Source organism: Macrotis lagotis, chromosome X (genome assembly GCF_037893015.1).
Source record: "Macrotis lagotis isolate mMagLag1 chromosome X, bilby.v1.9.chrom.fasta, whole genome shotgun sequence".
NCBI lineage: Eukaryota > Metazoa > Chordata > Mammalia > Peramelemorphia > Peramelidae > Macrotis > Macrotis lagotis.
The window spans coordinates 467,431,396-467,458,951 of record NC_133666.1 but is presented as its reverse complement, the minus strand read 5'-3'; the positions used below and the strand labels follow the sequence as shown (position 1 = coordinate 467,458,951).

Genomic DNA, 27,556 nt, shown 5'->3' with positions numbered 1-27,556 from the left:
CCTCACAAAATAAACTACTATTGAGTATGGTCTATGGCAATTTATCCCACTTTATTAAGTATCATGCATATAGAAACATATAGTTAATGTTTAATGTTTAATGATAACAGAAGTCAGTTATATATGGCTATCATAAAATCCTCAATTTTTTCAGGTTTAAGGTTTCCTTCATCAGCACTTCAGTAGCAAGTACTATATCTAGGCAGATGAATTTATGATTACAAGTACTGTCAAAAGCTTCCTTTAGAGTTGCTTGTGGTAGCTCTATTTCCAAAAGAATAAATGATCTTGTAGTTGAGTTGGTAGTTTTGATTTTCTACTTCTAATGAAGTTTAACATCTACCAAAATTAAGTGTTCCTTTTTCTGGAAATTTAGTATAGGCTTAGGGCATGATGATCATAAGATTTGGATCTTACACTGACTTTCCAATATATAAAAAGAAATTAAATTAAATCTTTTATAGTACTATCATAGAAAAAATGCTGCTTATTGCAGAAGCAAGACAGTTTACATATATCAGGGCACTACTGTGGACCTGAGAATTCTCAGGGGGAAAAAAATCTGAATAACTCACTTTTTCCCAGAATTTATAGGGGAGGAAAACAGCTTGAAAAATCTCTACCCTTCCCAAAGTGGACCTGGAAGAGCAGGGGGGCAGAACTGAGGGGCCAGTGAGTAGGGCTAACCACTCATCAAGGTCAGGAACCCCAGGAGGTCACTGAAGTCCAGCCATTCCTGTAGTTAGGAAGCTCTTGGAACATCAGGTCACCTAATTCAAATGGGTTTCTGAAACTGGAAGTATTTCAGGGAATGAAATCTCAGTAAAATTTTCAAGGGCAGGATCCTCAGAATTCTGGGTGAAGTTTTGAGCTAGGAGGGGGCCACACAGAACTGGCCACAGTCAGACTTGCAGTATTTATGTGAACAATACTCATGCATTTTGCAAGGCATGACACAAAGTCTTTGGAGGATAAGCAGACAATGCCTTCCTTCAATGTTTCCCTGGCACATGTTCCCACAGTCTATATTGCAACATTTCTGTTCTTGGGGATAAGAATCATCTCCATGGTTCTTTGCATGGAGGGAGATCCTTAGGGTAGAGACCTGGTTTCTCTGATAACCTTGTGGCCAAATCCCTTCAAAGAGGCCTCTGTGGTGTCATCAGTAGTTCACTTGAATCCAGAGGAGGAAGTAAAGTATTTTTATGGAATGCCTTTGGGTGTCCTTTAAAAAGGAAGCTTACCTTCTCTGAGGTAACACCTCACACCTCTCAGACTGGCCAATATGACCAGAAAGGATAATGATCATTGTTGTAAGGGTTGTGGGAAATCTGGGACACTATTACATTGTTGGTGGAGCTGTGAACTCATCCAGCCTTTCTGGAGAAAAATTTGGAACTATGCCCAAAGGGCAACAAAAATGTGCATACCCTTTGAACCAGCGATACCACTACTGGGTCTATACCCTGAAGAGATGATGAAAAAGGGTAAAAACATCACTTACACAAAATATTCATAGCAGCCCTTTTTGTGATGGCAAAGAATTGGAAATCAAGTAAATGTCAATTGGGGAATGGCTTAGCAAACTGTGGTATATGTAGGTCATGGAACACTATTGTTCTATTGGAAACCAGGAGGGATGGGAATTCAGGGAAGCCTGGGGGGGATTTGCATGAACTGAGGCTGATTGAGATGAGCAGAACCAGAAAAACAATGTGCCCCCTAACAGCAACATGGGAGCAATGATCAACCTTGATGGACTCGCTCATTCCATCAGTGCAACAATCAGGGACAATGGAAAATACCATCTGTATCTAGAGAAACAACTATGGAATTTGAACAAAGTCCAAGGACTATTTCCTTTAATTTAGAAATAAAAACTGATATCTTATTGTCTGATCTCGTTATCTCTTACACTTTATGTTTCTTCCTTAAGGATATGATTTCTCTCTATCACACTCAATTTGGATCAATGTACAACATGGAAACAATGTAAAGACCAACAAATTGCGTTCTGTGGGGGGTGGGGGGAGGGAAGTAAGATTAGGGGAAAAATTGTAAAGCTCAAAATAAATAAAAATCTTTAATAAAAAAGAAGCTTCCCATCAGTGGAAGCAGGAGCAGGGTAAAGATTAGGAACACCAGGAAGGGGCCAAGCAGGGTGATCTTCCTGGTGTTTTTTGCTTTTGTTTTTTAATTTTACTTATTTAAGGCAATGGGGTTAAGTGACTTGCCCAAGGTTATACAACTAGGAAATTATTAACTGGCTGAGGCCGGATTTGAATTCAGGTCCTCCTGATTCCAGGGCTCTATCCACTGTGTCACCTAGCTACTCCCATGGTATTGTTGAGAGTGGTCAATATGCATAACTCATTCTTAAGGGAAAATGTGTAACTCATTTAGAAAAGGGGAGGTTTTTATGATAAGGGAAAGAAACATACCATAACATTTTGATTTACCATTTTGAATTCTACTGAATAAGAAAAGGAAATTTTACAGAAATATCTATTAAGTGGAGTAGTTCACATAAAATGGATATTAGTGATGGGCAACACAGTTAAAGCTATGTTATTTATATTATATATATATACATATATATATATATATAACATTATTTATATATAATTTAACATTTGAGAGATAATTATACTTTTTTTTAGGCTAAAAGAATTCTTTTTTTTTAGGTTTTTTTTTGCAAGGCAATGTGACTCGCCCAAGGCCACACAGTTAGGTGTCTGAGGCCAGATTTGAACTCAAGGCACTTCTGACTCCAGGGCCGGTGCTCTATCCAGTGTGCTACCTAGACACCCCCCCAAGATAATTATATTTTTTTCCATGAGACAAACAATGAAATTAAATTCAAAATATTTATTTGTCCTTCATATACAATGATGAAACTATATTCTTTGCAGAGTATACCTACATACTCTCTAATGTCCCATCCAGGTATTAAAATCTATCAAAGGTATTTTGAACTGCTTGTAATGTTTGTCCTTCATTTTTGAAAACCATATCATATGAATTGGATTTGAGTGAGGACGTTCTGTGCTAAGTCACCAGTCTCACTTTCTCCCCCAGAACCATCTGGGTCCAGTGACCAGATATGACTCAGGACAACTGGAGATGATGGTGGATACAAGACAATCAGGGTTAAGTGATTTGCTCAAGGTCATACAGTTACTAAGAGTCAAGTGTCTGAAGCAAGATTCTAACTCTGGTCATCCTGATTCCAAAGCCCTATCCACTTCACCACCTAGCTGCTCTAGAAACTGCTTGTACATTACTGGTAAAGTTCAACTATCATTTAGGGGCAATTAGGTAGTACAGAGGATGGAGTTCTAGGCTTTAAAGACAATAAGATCTGAGTTTAAATCTGTCATTTACAAGGTGTGTGACTCTGGACAAGTCTCTTAAATCCTTGTTTGTCTCAGTTTCCTCATCTGTAAAATAGGTATAATAATAGCATCTACCATCAGGGTTATTATGAGGATCAAAGGAAATAACAATTTGCAAGGTGGCTTGAACATAGTAAGCAGCACTACATAAATGTTAGCTACTATTATTCTTTTTTTTTTTTTTGATTTTTCAAGGCAAAGGGGCTAAATGACTTGTCCAAGTTCAAACAGCTAAGTAAGTATTAAGATCTGAGGCTGGATTTGAACTCAGGTCCTCCTGACTCCAGGACTGGTGCTCTATCCACTGCACCACCTAGCTGCCCCCTATTCTTTTTGTTATCATTATTACCATCATCATCATCTTAGTTCTTAGTGACCAGTCTGTAGAGAGAGCTGGCTGGGATGAGGTTTTAGTCTTTGGTGAGGAAATTTAGAACAAAATACAGGTCTCCCACAATATTATGTTTTAAGTTGATTATATCATCGTGAAATGTCATTTAAGCATTCGGGGACATGTTTACACAAAATAAATCACTGTTTAAGAATTTTCAATCCTCAAAATAGAAATATTCAACCCCTCCCTCAACTTTGTTCCTAATTGTAACCCATATGCATGCTCTGTAGCTGAAGTAAAAAAATAAGAGATTTAATTGAAAAGAAAATATTTTGCTAGTTACCTTTGTCATTGGAATACGGTGTATGGACATTGTTGCTAGGAACAGACACATTCTGGTGGTGTGGTTGGTTCACAGTTTCTAAAAATGAAACCAGGTTCTCATGATGGGAAAGTTCTTCTCCAACAGGGAATGAAACAATGTTCCAGTTCAGCTGGGTGCCTCCTTCTGTCAGAGCGCGGAAGAGAGACGGGATTGGTTCATGAAGTTCTTCTACAGTGCTTTTTGAGGTGGGAGGCGTATCACTGTAATTTCGAGGATTGCACATACCTAAGAAGAAAGCAGGGTAAGTGATTTGTTGATTTTTTTTTAAAACTAATGAAATATGAAGAATTTTTAAATGTACTGCATTTAATTCTCAAAGTTCAAAACTTGAATCTTTCAATCTCATATTTTACAAAATTAAATAATAATTCATGTTTCAACAATCAACTAGGTTCCTTGCTTAATAGTGTACTAAAATCTAGGCTCCTTGAAAGGCTTTTACCACAATCTGAATCCTTATGCAAGGAAGTGTTTAATATATACTTGTTTAACTGAATAAGTTTCAGGACAAATGTACTGATCTTCTTCATCAATCATCCAATTAAAAGTACTAAAAAGGTTAAGACAAATTTGATTTAGATATTTCCTAATTTAAAGGGACAGTGAGGGTAAAAGGGTGGCGGTGGTGGTGGGGAAGAATAAAATTTGAAATTTATAGATAGTTCATTAATTCATCATGTTTACATTAACCATCTATTAGGTCTACATCACTATGGAAGATACTAAAGAAAAGAGAAATGCAATTCAAAGTTTTAATTAAAATTTAATACTCAGATTGAGTAGTATAGAAAAACACATAAATAACTTAAAAGCAAGTTTATTAAGGTTTAGGCTTACCTATGTTGCACAATGTAACATTGTTTAAGATTCTGTAGCATGAAAAAATGGTTACTATACAATAAAAGTTAAGTTCCTTAATTGAGTCTGTGATTACATTAGATATTCTACAATATTATAGATGGGAAACCAGTGACACTTCATTACAATGAGGTCTTATAATTTTAAGTTTATATTTGACTGTAATGTATTAAGAATGTTGCTTGGGAATGATCTTTTGTCAATAATTTCTATTAACTTATATTATGATCAGCAGAATTAAGCTCACAACAGTCCTAAGAAAAAAATTTACTATTTGTTCCAGAATGTTTGGTCACGCATAAATTCAATTTCTTATTAATTTAAAAAATAGGTCTGTGAATTATACTATAGAGATCCACAACAGGGAAATTATGGCAATTTTGCAAGAAGTTAAAAGTTAGTACAGAATAGAATTAAATTTACAATAGTCTTCTAACAAAATGGGAAAAGTTTGTTCATTTATAAAATGATAGGGCTGGACCAGGTGATTCCCACAAGATGCTTTCTGAAAGGTACATAAAATGACCATATATACAGAATGGAAATATGCTCTAATCATATGTTTATTAATTACATTTAAATGTTGATTTATTTTATAAACAAAGCTTCAAGTCATTTCTGAATTTTAAAGAAGCAATAACCCCATTTTTTTAATTAAGGAAAAAATCTGACAAAATAAACTTATCAGACTTATGATAAATTTTTAAAAATAATTTCTTGGTTACTCTACCTTCATTATGTCAAGGACCACAGAGATGGAACTAATTTTTGAAAACAGATTGATATCTTTTGCTTTTATATAACTTAGTTTTTTCCCCTGTATCTTCTCTTCCATCCTTTCAAAGAGGAATTCTTTGAGAAAAATTCTTATTTTCAATTTCAATTTTTAATGATTAGATCTATTTTGCTAAGGCTAAAAGTGTAGGGTCCATGAAACCACTCACATTCTCATAAGCACAGAAGACTTCTGCTGTAAATGAGCAAAGCCAGTGTGCACCTACTTGGGCAATCTGGTGGCCTTCCCACTTCTGGAGGTGCTCAGTATATTAATACTGAGTATTAATACTCAGTACATTAATACTGAGCAATGTCAGATCAGTTTAGCTCACTGAAGTTCAGAATTCTCAAAAACCTTCATCTCTGGAAAAATGTTAGGGGAGATGTTTTCTCATGTATCTTCTTTAGGGCCAGGTTTGTTTAGTTTTTTTTTTTAATTCTGCAATATTCCTCTTTAATTGTTTATAAGTAGTTCTTTCAATTTACATTATAGTCTTCATTTATAGTTTTCCTGACTCTGCTCACTTAGCTTGCCTCAATTCTTGAAAGTCTTTCCATGCTTTACTATATAAAAAATATATATATTTTAATAGCACAGTAAAAATACATTACATTTATGTACCACAATTTCTTTAGCCAGTATCCAATTAGATTTTGTTTCTAGTTTTTTTTATTATCACACACATACAAATGAAACTATAATTTTTAGAGATTTTATTTGAATTTTACAATTTTTCACCCATTCTTGTTTCTCCCCCCCACCTCCCACAGAAGTCATTTTGTTAGTCTTTACATTTAAACTATAAATAATTTGGTATAGTTCTTTCTATTAATGAAATTCTTGGTTTATATACTTAACTGCTTTATTTGCATATTTAACTGAACTCATTGTTTTTTTCCTCTAAACCCTCATTCTCCCAAACTTCCCTATTGACAGTAGTCAGCAATTCTTCCACAAATTTGATCATTTCTACCTTTCTTGAATTTGATCCTTTCTCTCTATTCAAATGATTATCATGTTGGTTCAGGCCTGCATCATTCCCTAGACTACTTAGATTATTGTTCACCCTCCTAAATGGTTTCCCTGCCTCTAGCTTCTCATTACTCCTATACATCTTATTCATATTTGTTGCCAAAGCAATTTTCCTCAAGTGCATGTTTTTCTTCTCTAAGAAATCCAAAATCTTCGTTGCCATTTTTTGGGTTTTGTTTTGGCAAGACAGTAGGGTTAAGTGACTTGCCCAAGATCACACAGCTAGGTAATTATTAAGTGTCTGAGGCTGCATTTGAACTCAGGTCCTCCTGACTCCAGGGTTGGTGCTCTATTTACTAAGTCATGTAGCTGCCCCTCCTATTGCCTTTAAGATAAAATATAAACTCCTCTATTTAGCTTTTAAAGTCCAATCCAATTTGCCCCACTTGTCTTTCCAGCTTTAATGGATAGTATCTCCCTTTCACATATTGCAATCTAGCCAAACTGGCCTTCTCCCTATTCCTCACAAAGATCCTACAATTTTGTATCTTTCTACAGACCTGGATTGTCTCCATGAGCCCTTCTCTATCTTGAACATGCAGCTCATATACCACTGTCTGCAACGAAATCTTTCCTGATCCCCCAGCTGCTAGTAACTCCCCTCCCAAACTACCTAAGATTAACATAATATTTTTGCCCAGCATATATCTTTTTTTTAGATGTTTTTTTTTTGCAAGGCAAATGGGGTTAAGTGGCTTGCCCAAGGCCACACAGCTAGGTAATTATTAAGTGTCTGAGACCGGATTTGAACCCAGGTACTCCTGACTCCAAGGTTGGTGCTTTATCCACTATGCCACCTAGCCGCCCCCCAGCATATATCTTTATACACACTTGCTTTCTCCCCACTTCTGAGGTAAGCTCAGAGTAAGAAGGGATTGCTTCATTTGTTGTACTTCTGCCTGACCAGCCCAATGCCTGACCATAGGCACTTAATAAACATATGCTGACTGTGATAATTTTAACTGCTTTTACAAATGATTGGACTAATTCATAGCTCCATCAACAATGCACTAAAAAGAGGAACTAATTTTTCAGAAAAAGGTACAAGGAAGGAAAAAATTTATTGTTTCCTAAGCTATAGCTGTGGGCAGTTTCTTTTTCTTATGACACATTTTTATAATCTTCACAGATTTCTGAAAAACAGTTTTATCTGAATTAGGAAATCTTGCTATCTTGCTAAAAGGAGGGAATGCTTATCCAAACCACACTCTTAGACTAAATATTAAGATAATCTGTACCTTTCAACATTTGAAAGTATATTATTGTAACAATGTTGCTCATTTCATACTCTGATCAAATGAAAAGCCATAGTTAATAACACTTCCATCACCACATTCTGCCTCTGAATCCAAGAGAATTGTAATAGCAATAAAATGACTAACACAACAATTCTGCCTTCTTTAGAAATTTTAACTTTATTTTTTATATTTGTAAATCAAAATACACTATTAAAAATCTGAAATACACACACACACACACACACACACACACACAATATACTAAATTTTTTTTTTTGGAGGCAATCAGGGTTGTGACTGGTCTAGAGTTAGACAGTAAGTGTTTGAAGCTGCATTTGAACTCAGGTTCTCCTAACTCCAAGGTTTGTGCTCTCTCCACTATGCCACCTAGCTGCCACCACACTAAAATTTTCAAAAGGAGTTTATTTGGGGCAGCTAAGGTAGCACAGAGGATACAGCACTGACCCTAGAGTCAATGACCTGAGCTCAAATCTGGCCTCAGACACTTAATAATTACCTAACTTTATCCAAGTCATTTAAACCCATTGTCTTATAAAAAAAATACACAAAAAAACAACAAAAAAACCCTCAAACAAATGAACAAAGGGAGTTTACTTTAGTGAAATGGTAAGAAATGACAGATTCAGATCCATGGATTGATAAAGAAATTGACAAAACTCTTCTATAACTGTATCCAAAAATCATCTTTCTCATGTACAGTGCTGCTCATATAGTTTCACATCTTAAGATACTTAATTACTATTGCTTCTGGAGTTTTTTCTTTTTGACAAATTAGGGCTGCCAGGAGTCTTGGTTTTCTGGACATAATCTCACTTGGCTTGTTTCTGTCTTTCCTATAATGTGATGCCTAAAACTGAATATAGTACTTCTAGGGCAAAGTAAAGCAGATCTATTACAGACCTTGTTATGTACACTACATGTCTCTTAATGCAGTCAAGGAATAGTATTAACTTTTTTATCTTCCATGTCACACTTTTGACTCATACTGAGTTTTTAGGACTATAATTTAAATTCAGAGATTTTTTTTCAAAAGGAAAAAATCATATGATAAAAATTATTGACAGGGTTTTTCAGAGAGATGATACTGCTCTTAAGTTCAAAGATTATCATAAAAACAGCCTTCCTACTAGACGAACAGATATAGTTGTGGTTATAGTGGACTTCAGAAAAGCCTGAAAAGACTTGCAGGAACTGATGCTATGTGATGTGAACAGAACTAGGAGAACATCCGTACACATGAACAGCAACATTGTGAGATGATCAACTATAATGGACTTAGCTCCTCTCAGCAGTTCAGTGATCAAGGACAGTCTAGAAGACTTGTGATGGAAAATGCCATCAATATCCAGAAGAAAAACTATGAAGTCTGAATGAAGACAAAGTAGACAATTTTCACTTTTTTAAAACTTCTTTTAGGTCTTATTTTCTTTCTTATGATATCCCCCCCCCCTTTAGGTCTGATAATTTTTCACAATCTCACTGTTATGAAACTATCTTAAACATGTATAACTTATATCAGATTACTTGCTGAACTTCTCAATTCCACCACACTTGTAGATGGATAGTCAGTAGTAATGGACTTAACCACAGTCTATGTGTCCAATGATGAAAATGTGGAAAGGGAGGTAGAAAAATGTGGAACTCAAAAGTTTAAAAAAAGATGAATATTGAAAAGCATCTTTGCATGTAATTGGAAAAAATAAGTAACTAATATAACTTTCAGGTTGTTTTTCTCTAACTTGCTTCATTTCTTCTGAGACTTCTAGTTGAATTTGTTTCTAAGTTGTGTTTTTCTTTGAGTTGTGGATGTTTTGAAGTCATTCCTTTCTTTTGGATTTGTGTCCTGAATTTCCTTATCATCAAATATTTTTTAAGGTAGATTATTTCATTGTCTGTTTCGTTATTCTTCCTGCCTGCTTCCTGCCTGGATTTTTATATTAGAACTGGGTTCTGCATATTTTTGGAGGGAATATCTAAGTGGAGCCTTTTGTGCTCTTGATTCTACTGCTGCTCTCTTGAGTACTATTTTCTAGGATCTCAGAGAACTCAGGGAGGGGACCTGTAAGTTGGCAGTGCTCCCAGTGGTCTGACTCAGGACAAAGTATGATCCCCAACCTTCCCTACTCTGAACCCAGCAAGTTCCTGTGAACCATTCCTGTGGATGAGTTGGGGGGGGGAGGATGTAACACCAAGATTCAAGGTGTCAGTTTTCTATTACAGGCACTAATTTCCTTGATAATTTCCTTATACATCTTCTGGCTATAGAGAGTTCAGTAGAATCTATTTTCATGACACCATCAATCAGTTGTTTCATATCTAATGTGTGGGTCAAAAAGGTATGCTCATTGGACCATCGCCCATCTTCTGAGTTACCAGTTTCAAATTCGGTAATATCAGCAGCAATAATCAGAACAGCACGGCCTGTCTAAGATGTACCTATAATCATATTCTTAATAAAGTCTCTGTGTCCTGGATCATCAATAACGGTTACATATTTTCTAGTCTCAAATTTACACATTAATAATGAAACCATACTCATGATCAGCCTTCAGCTTATCTAAGACCCAGGCATATTTGAAGGAGCTCTCTCCCATCTCAGCAGCCTCCTTGAATTCTCAATTCCACTACAAGTTACCAGAGCCCATTTGTCTCAATGATGATAATATTAATGGGAGTCTTTTTCTTGTCCATTTTTGTGGAAGTTAAATGATGATTTTCACAATATTTGGGTTCTAGCAGCAAGTCCACTGCCAATTTGAATTGATCCTGCAGCATCCAGAAATGAACACTAGGCCTCTCCAAGTTTGTAATTATATGGTTGATTTTTTTTTGAAGTCATAAATAGGACTTGACATTTATTTTTTTTTATTAAAGATTTTATTTATTTTTAGTTTTACAATTTTCCCCCATCTTACTTCCCTCCTCCACCCCCCACAAAAAGCAATTTGCCAGTCTTTACATTGTTTCCATGTTGTACATTGATCCAAATTAAGTGTGATGAGAGAGAAATCATATCCTTAAGGAAGACATATAAAGTATAAGAGATAACAAAATCAGACAATAAGATATCAGGGTTTTTTTTTTCCTAAATTAAAGGGAATAGTCCTTGAACTTTGTTCAAACTCCACAGTTCTTTCTCTGGATACAGATGGTATTCTCCATTGCAGACAGCCCCAAATTGTCCCTGATTGTTGCACTGATGTAATGAGCGTTTGACATTATTTTTTAAAAATATATACACATATTTTTAATTTTTTCTAGTCAATTGGATATTAAAACACTTTCAAACTGTTTTAAAGTTCTAAATTCTATTTTTTTCCTACCCTCCCTCTCCTTCCCTGAGATAGTAAGCAAACTGATATAGGTTATACAAGTGCAAATATGTATAACATTTCCATATTAGTCATTTTGTATAAGAAAACTTAAATTAAAAACATGAAAGTAAAAAATAACATGTTTCAGGTTGTATTTAAACAATAACAATTCTAAGGAGGTAGACAGGCATGTTTATTATTTCTTTTGGATTATCTTGGATTATTGTAGTGCTGAGTACAGTTAAGTCATTCTTAGTTCTTCATCAGACAATTGTGCTGTAACTGCATGCAACACTCTCCTGGTTCTGTCATTTTACCGAGCATCAGTTCACATAAGTTTTTTCAGGTTTTTCTGAAGCCATCTTGCTTGTCATTTCTTTTACTCAGGGGTATTCCATTACAATCATATATCACAGTTTGTTTAATCATTTCCCAATTGTTGGGCATCCCTTTGATTTCCAATTTTTATTCTGGATTCTTTTTCCTCTACCTCCCTTACTTGATTTTCAAAATCTTTTTTTTTTTTTTAGCTTTTCCATAGCCTAGGCCTAATTCTTATTTTTTCTTGGAGGCTTTGGATACAGAAGCTTGGACTTTGTCATCTTCTGAGTGTGTGTTTTGATCCTCCATGGGACCAAAGTAATTGTCTACATCAGATTTTTTTCCTTCTGTTGCTTGCTCATTTTTCTCCAGTTTATGACTTGATTTTAACTCTTTATTAAGGTATGCTTCTACTTCCAGGGTAGAGGATGCACTTTCTCAAGTTTTTGAGGTTTTTTTTCAGTTATTTTCAGGGAAAACCCCCCCCTCTCCCCAACACCTTATTACTTCAAGGTCTTATGAGGGGCTCTGACTGATCTTCTGGCCTGTACTCTGGTCTGTGAATGACCACAACCACTTTCCTCTGCCATGAAATTGTGAGAAGGTTCTCTGCTCTGCTATGGAAATAAAGCTCTTTTTCATGAAACTGGGACCCAGACTACTATCTGGATCTGGGTATGCACAAAAAAAATAAGAGTCCTTCATTTCTAAAATATACAGAGAACTGAGTCATATTTTTAAAACAAAAAACCATTCCCCAATTGACAAGTGGTCAAAGGATATGCAAAGGCAATTTACAGATGAGGAGATCAAAGTAATCCATAGCCATATGAAAAATTGCTCTAAATCATTAATTATTAGAGAAATGCAAATTAAAGCTTCTCTGAGGTACCACCTCACACCTCTCAGACTGGCCAATATGTCCAGAAAGGATAATGATCATTGTTGGAAGGGTTGTGGGAAATCTGGGACACTATTACACTGTTGGTGGAGCTGTGAACTCATCCAACCTTTCCGGAGAGAAATTTGGAACTACGCCCAAAGGGCAACAAAAATGAGCATAACCTCTGACCCAGCAATACCACCATTAGGTCTATACCCTGAAGAGATGAGGAAAAAAGGGTAAAAACATCACTTGTACAAAAATATTTATAGCAGCCTTGTTTGTGGTGGCAAAGAATTGGAAATTAAGTAAATGTCCTTTGGGAATGGCTTAGCAAACTGTGGTATGTGTATGTCATGGAACACTATTGTTCTATTGGAAACCAGGAGGGATGGGAATTCAGGGAAGCCTGGAGGGATTTGCATGAGCTGATGCTGAGTGAGATGAGCAGAACCAGAAAAACATTGTACACTCTAACAGCAACATGGGGGTGATGATCAACCTTGATGGACTCGCTCATTCCATCAGTGCAACAGTCAAGGACAATTTTGGGCTGTCTGCAAAGGAGAGTGCCATCTGTATCCAGATAAAGAGCTGTGGAGTTTGAGCAAAGCAAAGTTCAAGGACTATTCCCTTTAATTTAGAAAAAAAAAATCTTATTGTCTGATCTTGTTATCTCTTAGACTTTTTGTCTCTTCCTTAAGGATATGATTTCTCTCTCATCACACTCAATTTAGATCAATGTACAACATGGAAACAAAGCAAAGACTGACAGATTGCTTTCTGGGGGGGGGGTAAGATTGGAGGGAAAATTGTAAAACTCATATCTTTAATAAAAAAAAAGAAAAGAAAATAGAGGGGAAAAAAAAGAAATAGAGTCCTGCCACAAGGATAGCAAAGTGACCTCTGCAGTCTCCCCTGACCCCATTACCATCTGTGGGCTAAGCACTCTGAAAGCAGCTGCTGGGTGGCTTACTGCTAGATAACTTCCTGAGCCTGGACTGGGCTCTGTGCTCACTCTGGTGCAGCAGAGTTTTCCCACTGACCTTCCAAGTTGTCCTTGACAATGCCAGGAACAAGAGGTTTGGCAACCACCACCACTCCATGGACCCAGACACTCCCAGGGATCTGGGTATCCCACAGTCTGTCCCTGGATGGCTGGAACCAGTTCACTCAGGTGTGACCAGCTACCCTATGGGCCTTTCTAACCCTGGTGTAACAGACCTTTCCCTTGGATCTTCCTAATTGTCTTGGGCTGGCAAGTTGTTTCACTCAGTCTTTTTGTGGGTTCTAGCACTCTAGAGTTTGGTTAGCGGTGCTATTTAGAGGTATTTGGGGTGGCTGGTGGAGAGCTGCTGGGATTTCCTGACTTCACTCTGCCATTTTGGCTCTATCTCTTCGTTTTTTTACTTTTAAAGGAGTTGATTTCTTCATTCAATTTTTCCTGCATGGCTCTCATTTCTTTTTTCCATTTTACTTCTTCCTCTCCTTTGACTTTTAAAATTTTTTTTTGAGCTTGTTCATGAGATTTTGGATTTGAAGTCAATTTACAAACTCCTTTGAGGATTCACATGTAGGCAATTTGTCATTACTTTCATTTTCTGAGAAGGCATTTTTATCATCCCTAACAGAAGAGTAGCTTTCTATGATTAGTGCTCTCCATTTTTTTTTTTTTTTTTCTCATTTTGCTAGTTAAGCTCTGCGTTTTGGAGCACAGGGAGGATAGTACCAAATTTTTTTGTGCTGGGGTCAGAACTGGTCCCTGACTTATCCCTTACCAAGGTGTAGCCTATGCAGCCTAGATGTTGCCTATGCAGTGGTTTGTTACCAGACTAGTTCCATCTGTTGCACTAGTATTCTCAGGGCTCAGACTTTATCTGAGATTGGGACCCTCCCTGCTACCCTGCTATCAAGCTGACTTGCTGTTGGGAAAAGCTCTGGAAGCATGTTAGCTTAGCATCACCAACTTGGCTCTGCCCTGGAAGTCTCCAATTTCCAATTTTTAGTCACCACAAAAATAGCTGCTATAAATATTTCTGTATAAATAAATCCTATTCCTTTTTTTGGGATATCTTTGGGATATAGATCTAGCCCTGATATTGTTGGATCAAAGGATATGCAGAGTTTTATTGCTCTTTAGGCATAGTTCCAAATTGCTCTTCAGAATGGTTGGATCAGTTCACAATTCCAAAGAGCACCTTAGTGACCCAATTTTCCCATATCCCCTCCAACATCAACATTTTCCTTCTTTTTGGTCATATTAGTCAATCTGATAAGTGTAAGTTGGTATCTCAGAGTTGTTTAATATAGATTTTTCTAATCAATAGTGATCTAGAACATTTTTTTTCATATGGGCAAAGATAGTTTTGATTTCTTCATCTGAAAACTTCTTGCTCATATCCTTTGTCCATTTATCAATTGGGGAATGACTTGAATTTTTATAATTTTGAATCATTTGTCTATATATTTGAGAAATAAAGACTTTATTAGAGCTATCTTTTGAAAAATTTCATCCGATCTTTTTGGGGGGAATTAAAAAAGATTCTGATTGCACTGGTTGTGTATATGTAAAAACTTTTAAACTTTACATCATTAAAATGATTTATTTTACATTTTATAAGGCTCTGTATATTTTCTTTGGTTCTAAATTTTCCCCTTATCCATAAATATGACAGAATAGCTAAAGGCTTGACCTTTACATCTACAAAATTTCATCAAAGACTCAACCTTTTGTTTCAGTTTGCTGATATATTTTGGAGGTGGAAAGCTTTCTGGCTTTGTACTGTCAAAAAATCTGATGAATATGTAATCTGTGCCTTTGATTCACACTGGCTGGAATTACAAGTATATAGCTAGCTATGATTATATTTGTAAAATTCTCAAAACAAAGTACAAGAAAATCTGAGGAAGAATGTTCCAATTCAACAAACATATATTAAGTATTTGTTATATACAGAGCACTGTGCCAAGCTCTGAGGAAGATACTGAGTTTAGGTGATATTCCTTTGGCATGGAAGGGACCTCAGTTTTTCTAATCTAACACTCACAATTCATAGATAAGAAAACGCACCCTAAAGAGAGTATATTACTTGCTGCTTCCCTCCCTTCTCCCCCTATCTCCTCCTATAACTTACAGGATTCCATGCGGTTGACAAGTCTCTACTTCCTACACTTTTCTAACCTTTGTAATTAAGAATTTAAGTCTACCTAAAATAAATCTTTTTCTCCCAGAATTTATTTTTATTCTTATTCACCTCAGTTCTACTTCTCTAGTCCCTATACCCATTCTACTTAGACTTTACCCTCCATTTTTGAGTAATGACTTTAATGTCAAACAAATAATTACCCTAGATTTTTGCCTTCTATCTTCTGGCTCTCAAAGACACCTGACTTTCACCTGAGGGTACTTCACATCTTACCATCTTCTCCAAACTTAATTATGCCTTGTCTTATATGCCCCAAAACATATGGGATTAAGAAGGATCAATTAGTATATTCTTTGCTTTCTATTGCTACAAGGCCCTCTGTCACCACTAGAACCAACACACAGAATCTTCTTTTCTTTCTTTCATTTTTCTTTTTTTGGCAATCTATATCTCCCTCTTGGAAAAAACCAAACAAACAAAAACAAACCTTGTTTTTTCTTTGTATTTGTTTTGCTTGACCATGCAGTTCTTGTTAAAAGGAAGTGAGAAGGATATAAAATAAATACTTGATAATTTAAACAATAAGATTGTGTGTGTATATGTAAATATCTGGCCTCAGATATTTACTAGCTATATAAATCTTACCCTCAATTTCTTTAAATTTGCCTCTGGAAATCTGGCTGATTAGTTATTAGAATTGTATCAGAATCCTTAAATTTTTCTATGGGGTAGCTAGGTGGCCCAATGGATAGAGCACCGTCCCTGGAGGCCTCAGTTCAAATCTGACCTGAGACAATAATTGCCCAGCTGTATGACCTTGGGCAAGTCACTTAACCCCATTGCCTTAAAATAAATAAAAATTTTAAAAATTTAAAAACAAAAAAAAGGTAAAAAAAGGTAAAAAAAATTGTAGCATGTAAAGACTAACAATGCTTTCTGTGGGGGGTGGGAAGCATGAATGGGGGAAAATTGTAAAACTCAAAATAAATAAAATCTTTCTTAAAGAAATTTTAGCATCACAATTCTGAGTCAAATTTTATGGAATGACTTTTAAGTGTATTACTGAATACTGGAAAAGGTTACTAAGTGAAAATGTAGACTCAACTTGGGAAGCCTTTTAGTTTTATCTATAAAGCAAATATTATGAACTAAATAAGCATATAATTTTATTCCAAACCAAAATGGTGTGATATAGACAATACTAATAAAACAATTAAATATCAACTTACCAACACAATCACAGCATTCATCCCAAAGAGTGCCTAGACAAAGCATACATTCCTTACAACATGAACAGTTTCCTTCACCAGGTCGACACTGACAAAGTTCCTGGTAATAGAACACAGAAGTTGGATTTTTTTGAATGTTTAATACATAAATAACTATACGTTGAAATAAGCTTTTAAGTGAATTAAATAAATCTTTAATATTCTTTAAAAAGGGAAAGTGTTATTTCATTTAATTTCATTAGGTATATAGAGAAACATAAGTAGTCCCAAGGCCAAGTAATGATTATGTTAGTTATTTTAAAAAAATTATTTTTCCTCATCATCAAGTTCACTTATGAGGAGACTAAGATATATTTGCATCTAGGCTAAAGAATTTTAGGAAGAAATTGTATTTCATGTTGTATTTGTAGTAGAAGAAAAAGGATGGCATTTTATAATTATCCTACCCATTCCAAAATAATAATAGAACCAAAATAGACACCCAAATTTCCAAAAACCTTTATCTTGGGGCAGCTAGGTGGCGCAGTGAATAGAGCACTGGCCTTGGAGTCAGGAGTACCTGGGTTCAAATCCGACCTCAGACACTTAATAATTACCTAGCCTTGTGGCCTTGGGCAAGCCACTTAGCCCCATTGCCTTGAAAAATCTAAAAAACAAACAAACAAACAAACAAAACCTTTATCTTGTCTAGAGTTCTAGCTAATCACTCTAGATTGGTGAACTGGACAAAAAAGGAAAATGATATGTGTTGGAGGAGTTGTAGGAAAATAGGCACATTAATATATTTTTGGTGTAGCTGTGAAATGGTACATTCATTTGGAAAGCATTTTGAAACCATGCTCCAAAACTTAGTAAACAATAAGTCAACAAGCACTGTGCTAAAATCTGGGAATATAAAGAAAGGCAAAACACATTCCCTGCTCCTGAGGATTCACAGACCAAAGAATGAGACAATAGGCAAACAACTATGTTCAAACAATATATATCCATGATTAATTAGAGATAATCATAATCAACAGAGAGAAGGCACTAAAACAAAGAGGAACAAGGAAAGATTTCTGGTAGAAGATGGGATTTTGGGTGGGACTTGAAAGAAGCCAGGGAAACAAAGAGATGGAAGTTGAGATGTGATAGAATTCCCAGTTTGGAGGAAAATGCAGTTAGATGATACTTTAAATACCAAATAGATGATTTGATCCTGGAGGTGAAAAGGAGCTACTAGAATTTACTAAATGAGAATAGAAGGGAGAAGGGGATATACTCAGATCTCAACTTTAAGACCTGACAACTAAGTGTAAAATGTAATGGAGTAGGGAGGGACTTGATACAAGAAGCTACAAGGGTAGTGGCAGTATCACAAAAGAGACTTTAGAACTTAGAATTGACAGGACTTGGCAATAGAAAGGATATTGAGGATGGAAGAGAGAAGTTCAAGAGGATACCTAGTTTGTGACCCCAGGTAACTGGGAAGATGGAAGTGCCCCTTGACATTAATATAGAAGTTCAGAAGAGGTGAGAGTTTGAGGGGAGAGATAAAGAGTTTTGAACATGCTGAATTTAAGTCTATTGGGCATTGAGTTCATCATATTTTTCCTCAGCCCTTGGGCATCTCCCTCTGACTGGAGAGTGGAGAACAACTCCCAGAAATTTCATTTTATGAGGGTACCCAGGCCAACCATCTCCTCATTTCATACCAGATCCCATTCTTCTGGACTGCTTCAACATGCCAGATTCAAACTCCCATCCTCAGATGAATCTGGTCTCAGACACTGATATCATGGTCTTCTTCAAGAATGAAGGACAAATATCATCATGTTTAAATAGGTAGCTAGAGATACAAGGCTGGAGGTTAGGAGAGAAATTTGGAATGGACATATAAATCTGAGAATCTTTGCAGAAGATAATTGAATCCATGGGAGCTGCTGAGATTATCAGATGAAATGGTGTAGAAAATAAAGAGAAAAGGTCCCAGGTCAGAGTTTTAGGGGGTTAGCAGGCATAAACTGAATGAAGATTCAGCAAAGCCTGAGGAGAACTAAGAAAGGTAGAACTGAAAGAATAATATCATTAAAAACTAGAGAGTGGAGTATCAAGAAGAAAAGGGTGACTGAGTGAATCAAAAGCTATAGAGTGGTCAAGAAGGATGACGAATGAGAAAAGACATGTAGATTTCATAATTCAGTTATCATTAGTAATCTTGTAGAAGCTAGACTGAAGAGAATTAAGAAAATGAAGGAGAAATAGAGGCACTGACTGCAGATGGCCTTTTCAAGGAATTTAAACAGACTGAGATGGAAGGAATGGAAAAGCAAAAGTTTAAGAAGAAAGCAAGTTTATTACCCATAGAACAGATATTCCAAAGAACATAATGGAAGAATTGGTAGCATACTCACCTATGACATAGTAATATCACTATTGCACCCATGCCCTAAAGAGATCAAAGAAAAAGGAAAAGGACTCATGTGTACAAAAATATTTATAACACCTCTTTCTGTGGTGACAAAGAACTGGAAACTAAGGGGGTGCAGTGCTCATTAACTATGGGAATGGTTAAACAATTTATAGGATAAATGTAATGGAATATTATGTACATAAGACATAATAAAAGAAAGTTTCAGGGAAATCTGGGACAACTTATATAGATTAATGCAATATGAAGTGAGCAGAACCAAAATAATTTATATAACACTTAAACATTTTTTAAAAATTAATTAACATGTACTTTTCTTCTCTCCTTTCTACCTTCCCCAATAGAAAAAAAAACCCATAACAAATATGTATAGTCAAGTAAAATAAGTTCTCATATTGATCATGTTAAAACAGGTGTCATTCTGTATATTTAGTCATGTCATCTTTATGGCAAGAGGTAAGTAGTTTTCTTCATCACAGATCCTCTGGAGTCATGGTTGATCATTCTGTTAATCATTGTTCTTATCTTTCAAAATTGCTCATTCTAACAATGTTATTATATTCTAAATTGTACAGCTTTACTCATTTCACTTTATATCAGTTCATACAGGTATGGACAAGTTTTTCCTGAAACAGTCCACTTCATTATTTCTTATATTTGATTACATTCATATACCATAATTTGTTCAGTCATTTCCCCAATGAGGGGCACCTCCTTAGTTTCCAACTATTTGCTTCCACAAAAAGAATGCTTGTACATAGATAACCTTTTCTTCTTTTATCTTTTGGGACATTGACCTAGTAGTCATATACCACTGGGTCAAAGATATGTACAATTTAGTAACTTTTGGTTCATGGTTCTAAATTGCTTTCCATAATAAAATTCACAGTTCCTTCAATAGTGAATCAATTGCCATGACCAAACACAATTCCAGACTAAAATCTTGATGAAGCATGTTACCCTCTACTTAACAGAAAAATGATAAGACTCGAGATGTACAGAGAGATATATTTTTACATATGGGCAATGTAAGATTTTGTTTTGCTTAATTATTCAAGTTTATAAAAATTTTGTTTTTTCTGTTTTCTGTGGTAGAGGGAGAAGTTGACAGGAAAGAACACATATACTTGTTTATTTTTAAAGATTAAGGAAAAAATTAAAAGATAATAGTTTGATAGATATGAAATAATCTAAAATTCTACTTTTTAAAAGGATATATTATTTTATATATGTTTTATATTTGAAAGACAAAATATTAATCTTTAAATTTTTCATAGAAGTAATTCTTTTATGACCAAATGCTTTAATCTCTCCCCATCTTCCTTAAATCTTCTGAGTTACACAACTTTTAAGTATTCATAAATATGTCACTGCCAAAACATTTCATCAGTTCTATTTTGGTAAGTAGGTCACAGTATATTAGCATATTTAACCCTGTTTTAGTCTATGAAAACTCCAGAGTTTAAAAGAATATTTAAAAATTTTCTGTTCTAAGTGTTAAAAAATGAGTTGCCATTTAAGTAAAAAGCTTTCGTATTTCAACTTACATTGAAATATGAACTTTCTAATTTATACACTTACATTTTAGTTTAAGAGACAGCTTAACTATCTAGTAGCCAGAGAACAAGCCAAGGAACCAGGAAGATCTGGTTTCAAGATTCAATTCTGCTATATACTAAGCAATGTCATTTAACTTCTCAGTAAGATTTTGCATTGATGAAGGGAGCTTAAATAAAAAGGAGACACCTATAGCAAAAAAATACAATCCCTTCCTTAGTTATCTCCAGTTAACTGGAGTGGGGGGGGTTAAGGTGGGGGGGAATCATTACAGTAAGTTTCTCTAATAAAGTTCTGATATTTAAGAAACATAATAAGGGGGCAGCTAGGTGGTGCAGTGGATAGAGCACTGGCCCTGGAGTCAAGAGAACCTGAGTGCAAATTTGGCTACAGATACTTGATACCTACTGTGTGACCTTAGGTAAAACACTTAACCCCATTGCCCCACAAATTCCCCCCCCCCAAAAAAAAAAGATATATAATGAACTAATTCAAAGATTCAAGAATGATAACCATTTTCCAACAGATAAATGACCAAAGGATTAAATGGGTAATTTTTCTTTCTGATATGTTTTCTATGTCAGTTGCTTATGCTATGACTTTACATTGACTTTAATTTAACTTTACAATGACTCATTAAATTATTGGCTTTTTGGTCCAATCTAATTTTCAGGCAGTTTTTTTCTCGGTTATTATTTTGTACCTCTTTTCTTCCATAGCTCAGGTGTTTTCATTACATTTAAGAAAAATATTTTAAAATTCTTTTTTCAAACATTTACTTCATCTCTTCCAGGAATTCTTGTTGAGTTTATACCCAAGCTGTATCATTCTCTGAGGTTCTGTTTGTAGATGTGTTGGACTCATTCTGTTCTTTTGTATTTGTGAAATGAGAACTTCTGTCACCAGAGTAGTTTATTAAAGCAGAGTTCTGTGTGTGTGTGTGTCTGTGTACTACCTGATTTTGAACTTGATGTTAGAGCTAGACTCGGTCACATTTCCAAAGGAAAGGTCTGGGCTGGTTCTGTGCTTTATAAGAATAAAGAGTAATCTGGAATTCCAGCATCTTAGGGACAGGTTAAAGAGTAAGTTCTTGGTGTTTCAAAAGTGATCTGATGAAAGGCAGAGTCTGTTTACTACTAGTAGTGGACCTATCCCCCTTCCCACCTCCTGTAACAGGTCTGCAAGTACTTGACCAGGGTGGGTTGGGACTTCTGCTGAACTCTATCCTGTCAATCAAATGGAAAGTTCTATTGGTTTAGAGTAGCAGAACTGTAGATTTCCTTTTAGTCTAGGATTTCTTTCTCAGTTATTCCTCTGTGGCCCTGGGCAAGATGTTTTGATCATTATTTGTCTGGGGTCTAAGCTACATTGATAGAACTGCCCCTGGCTTCTGAACTTCTTCCTTTCTCAGTCTCACTATTTGGGAATGCCATCCCAATGCACAAATTCTCTTCTTACTCTGCCCAGGACCTATGACTTAGAACAGAGTAGAGCAACAAATGTGCCAGTCGGCACCTGTATCTACCATGGCTATCCATATAAATCTGATGAAACCCTGTATGGAGTCAGAGACCTTCTTGTACACTGGTGCAGTGCCCCCCTCTGGGATCTACAGTGCTTTGCACAGAGTGCTACCTGTTTCCAGTTATCTATAAACCTCTTTGTCTCCCTGTGGTGACCTGAGTTGAACAAATGGGTAACTTTTTCTGAATTTTCCCCATCAGGTTTAGTTCTAGTACATTTTCTAGATCTGTTTGCAGGAGACTGGAGAAGAATCTATTACAATGCTTTCTATCACTCTGCCAGTCTGCCCAAAGTACAGAGGTCATTGATGACATGATCTTAATGTTGATTAGGACACTGTACAATGGAGCTAGATTTAATGTGGATGTCACATTGATTTTAGCCACTGTAAATCAGAACTATGAAGCTCAGGAGATTCATCTGCTTCAGCTTCCTCAGCAGCAGGGGGTTATATACCTGGACCTGGTCCAGGTAATTAATAAAAGAAGGGACAATAGCCTGTGAAAAAAAAATGCTAAAATCAATGAAATGGGAAAAATACAAATTAACATAAGGCTGAGATTCTACTTTATTACTATCATATTGGAAAAAAATAAAAATGCAATTACTGAAGAGTTTTCAAGAATACAGGACCTGAGTTAGTTTAACCATTCTGGAAACAACTTGCACCTGTGTCCCTAAAGTCACAAAACTGTGAATGTTCTTTACACCACTCCAAGGCCTATACTCCAAAGAAATGGAAAAAAAAAAGAGGAAAACGAGATGCTTCATGGACATCCCGTTTGAAATGTTCAATAGACAAACAAGCTTCTTTCCTTTCCCTGGACCACTGTGGAAGAAAACTGTGTTACACAAAGCTCCTGGGTTTTCATAGGATTTTTATAATGACACAAAAGGCAAAATGGGGGGGGGGCCTCATTCTTAGTCCCTCTTCTTTTCATTTCTCCCTTAGAATCTGAAGGAAAAGACAAAATCTGATACATGACCAAAATTTATTTATATTTCAAAAGAATGCAGATACACAATCCTAGGTATTTCCCCTCAGTCACTAGTGTGAGTGAAGGATGATGCAGGAGTAGAGACAGTTTTGGGAACAAATTCCCCAAACTTATGACTATGACTCAGGAACCAGAAGCAAGCTGCATTGGTGGAATGAACTGGGGAGAACTTGGAGGAGAGAAAACTTAGTGAGGGGGAGAGCAGCAGGGTAAGAGGTGAGAAGATGGAAGAAACATGCTAAGTATGTGAAGGGCTGTCATATAGAAGAGGGTTTAGATTTGTTTTGCTTGACCCCAAAAGGCAGAAATTTAGATGTATCTAGGTACAAGTTGTAAAGAAGGAAATTTAGGTGAGATGTCAGGAAAAACTTGCTAACAATTAAGAGTTATCCTGAGAATTTTTCGTTATTGGAAGTCTACAAACAAAACACTTGACCACCAATTATATTAAAGAGTGGATTCATGCTCAGGGAAAGATTAAACTGCTCAGTTTCTTTCAGGTCCTTTACAAATTTGAAATTGTGATTCTGGACCTAGTGGTGGCAAAGAAAGTGTGATTATTTGGCTTATAACCCTGGTTCACCAATCTATAGTGAAAATATTATAGCATTTATAGAATCAGAAGCTTGGGTTCAAATTCCAGTGTGACTACTTAATTGTATACTCTTAGCAGTCACTTAACTCTTCTGGATAACAGCATCTTATTTATAAAATGTGGGAGATGGATTAGAGCAGCTAAGTAGACTAGTGAATAGATGGAGTGCTGGACCTGGAATCAGAAAGGCTTAAATTCAAATTCAGCCTCAGACACCCTGGTCTAGACACTTAATCTCTACCAACCTAAGTTCCCTCATATGTAAAAAAAAGGCATAATAATAGCAACTACTTCCCGAATGTGTTCTGAGGAACAAATCTGTAAAGCATTTTGCAAACCTTAAAGTGATATATAAATGGAAGCTATTATTATTAGCTATTAGATGATCTCTACAATCAATTCCAGCTCTAAATCTATGAAGTTCTAACCAATGAAGTTAAGGACTTAAATAGTCTTAGTAAGCCTAGTCATGATAGCGCTCTCATAATTATTGAAAAAGGAAAGAAAGGAGTATATATACTTTATCAACATTATAAAGCTTCTTTACTAAAACTGACCAAATTGTAGAGCTCACATAGAAAAGTTGAAATATTAAACATATCGTTTACTGACCACAACATAACAGGAAAAAAATACATTAAATAAAGAGCATTCAAAAGGATTAAATTGGCAACTAAATAATTTAATTCTAAAGAAATAGTGGATCAGAGAACAAATCATATTGAACAATAGATAACTTCATCGAAGAAAATGATAAGACAACACTAAAAATTTCTAATGCTGCTAAATAAACCTCGGGAACATTTCTATCTCTAAATTATTACAGTGAATGGGAAAGAACTGATCAATGAATTGGACATACAATTAAATCTTATGGTCACTTCAGTTAGCTTTGTTATCTCAGGGATAAGGTGAGAAGCAGAAATGGGAGGACATAGGGATGAGGGAATAATCTGTAAATGGAAACACAAAAAGTAGAGACAAAATTCCAAGTGGAAGATAGAGGTAAAAAGAATTTCCATAACTCTTGAGCATGACTTTCTGACCTCTTTTTTGTATCATGGAGCATAGTGGCAGTCTTGAAAAAGTTTGTGGACATCTTCTCAGAATAATGTATATAAATATATAAAATAAAATATATAAAGTTACAAGGGAAACCAATTATATTGAAACATAGTAATCAAAATACATGGAAAAAAAACCCAAAATCCACAAACACACAAATACAACAAACACCAAGGTTATTGATCCCAGGCAAGGAACTCTTTTCTTAAAATCTAGAACATATTTATTCAAAGAAAGATTAGAGGGGCAGCTAGATGGTGCAGTGGACAGAGCACCAGCCCTGGAGTCAGGAGGACCTGAGTTCAAACCTGGTCTCAGACACTTAATAATTACCTAGCTGTATAACCTTGGGAAAGTCACTTAACCCCACTGCCTTGCCAAAAAAAAAAAAAAAAAAGGAAGAGAGATTAGGAAATATCATGGTTTCATCAAGAACAAGTTAAATCAGGCCAACTTTCTTTTTTTTTTTGATAGTTACTAAACTGGTTGATCAGGGGAATGACATAGACATAGTTTACCTAGTTTTAGGGAATGCATTTCACAAACTGTCTAATTCTATTCCTATGGAAAAGACTGAAATGTTGGCTATATCATGTTTCTGCAATATGGATTTAGGAATGGCTGGATCCAAACAATATTTAATAATAATCAATATCAAATTTGAAATTCCAATGGAGCATAACCCAAGTAATTGGGTTTTGCCTTGTGTTATTTTTATTGTTATCAATTTCTTAGAAAAAGCTCAACACAAGCTTAGACAATAAAAGAACAAGGAAGCATATTTAACAGAGAAGATGGCAGAATCAGTATTAAAAAATATTGATAGGCTGGAACACCAAACTATATAAGATTAAATCCAATAAAGTTAAATATAAGATTTTATGCTGACAAGATGAATAAGCATAGCTAGACAGGAGTTTATTTGAAAAAATATTTGGAGGTTTAATGGAATACTACATATTGCTATTTACTGAGTTATGACTCCATTCTTTGATCATTTCCATAACATCAGAAACATGGTCTCCATATCCCAGCTTTATGGTTGAACTTTTTATCTTGCAGAGAACTTCCATTTTCTGCAATCTCATGGGACCTTCTTCTCACTCCTCTCCCTTTCCCATACCCCTTTTTACATGTTGACTTTCTCTATTACAATAAAACTTCTAATAAGGGGGAGGGAATTGGAAGGGAAAGAAAATAATAACTGGATAAAATAATTAAATTAAAAAATAAAAGTTCTTAAGGAAACCATATTCTTAAATAATAAGCTGTATCATAAATAACCCACCCATGGAAATTTACTATATAGTCCATTATTAAAATTTTTTTAAAGAATGTAAGCTCTGGGGGTGGCTAGGTGGCACAGTGGATAAAGCACCGGCCCTGGAGTCAGGAGTACCTGGGTTCAAATCCAGTCTCAGACACTTAATAATTACCTAGCTCTGTGGCCACTTAACCCTATTTGCCTTGCAAAAACCTAAAAAAAAAAAAAAAAAAAAAGAATGTAAGCTCCTTGAAGACAAAACTGTTTATTTGCTTTGGTTTGTATTCCAAGAACTTAAGAAAAGCAATTAGCACATGCTAAACACTTTATAAATGTGCCATTTATCTATCTATATACATTGTGAGAATCAATAGTGTGAAATTTGGCCAATAAAGCTGATATACATTTCAGTTGTATAAAAAGAGGGATCTTGCACACAATGGGGAGATGATAATGCCCTTATATTTTCCTTGTATTCTATGTTGGCTGCCCCACATTTTCTTGAATACATTTTTCTGGCAGTCAAATTGATAGAGAGACATGGCCTGGAGAGTCAAATGGCATTTAAATAAAGATTTACTGTGTACCAGACACTGATCTCAAGGAGTTCTCATTTTATTGGTATAGATCACATGCAATGAACTGTATATAAGCAGCATATAGACAAGGCAATGGGAGATCGTCTCAGAGGGAAAGCACTAGCATTGAGGGGTGAGTAGTATTGGAGCTGAGACAAAAAGGGACAGGAATAAGCATTGAAGAGGTGTAGAGTCTGGGAGGTAGAAGGTGAAGTGTGAATAACAACTAGAATAGCAGCATTACTGGAGAAGACTGTTAAAGCAGGTGGTGATGAATCTTAAAAGCCATACAGAGCATTTTATATTTTATTCTGGAGGGAATCCATTGGAGTTTAATGAGTGGGTTCAAGTCCTGTCACTGACAAATTGGTTCTGTGACTAGAGGCAAGTAGCTGAACCTCTCAGAGCCCACTGAGCACTTTCCTTAAAATTTTTTTAGAGAAGCAAGGCTCTGCATTGGCAGGAGTGTCTCCCAAGGAGCTCTTCTGAGATCCAGTCCAAAACCAAATAACACACTTTAAAAAAAAACCTGTGGAAAGTGAAAATAAAAGGAATACTTACTCCAATGAGAAATATTGAATTTAATTACTGAAATATTTTCTTTTTATAACTAATTTTCTACTTTCTGGAA

At 35.6% G+C, this 27,556-nt stretch overlaps 1 protein-coding gene and 1 long non-coding RNA gene across 3 annotated transcripts in view; one reads left to right on the top strand and one right to left on the bottom strand.

Moving 5' to 3' along the window:
- The window catches only part of TWSG1 (twisted gastrulation BMP signaling modulator 1), a 73,306-nt gene that overhangs the window by 14,022 nt on the left and 31,728 nt on the right, over positions 1-27,556 (bottom strand). For both annotated transcript variants that reach the window (XM_074207028.1, XM_074207027.1), the window contains exons 3-4: positions 16,935-17,034; positions 4,073-4,339 (exon numbers count right to left, since the gene is read on the bottom strand). In XM_074207028.1, the coding sequence (XP_074063129.1) occupies positions 4,073-4,339; positions 16,935-17,034 (367 nt within the window). The remainder of the gene's footprint in view (positions 1-4,072; positions 4,340-16,934; positions 17,035-27,556) is intronic.
- LOC141502347 (uncharacterized) overlaps positions 4,198-27,556 on the top strand; it is a 46,284-nt gene continuing 22,925 nt past the window's right edge. Inside the window, exon 1 of the long non-coding RNA XR_012472497.1 lies at positions 4,198-4,355. This is a non-coding gene — a long non-coding RNA (uncharacterized LOC141502347). The remainder of the gene's footprint in view (positions 4,356-27,556) is intronic.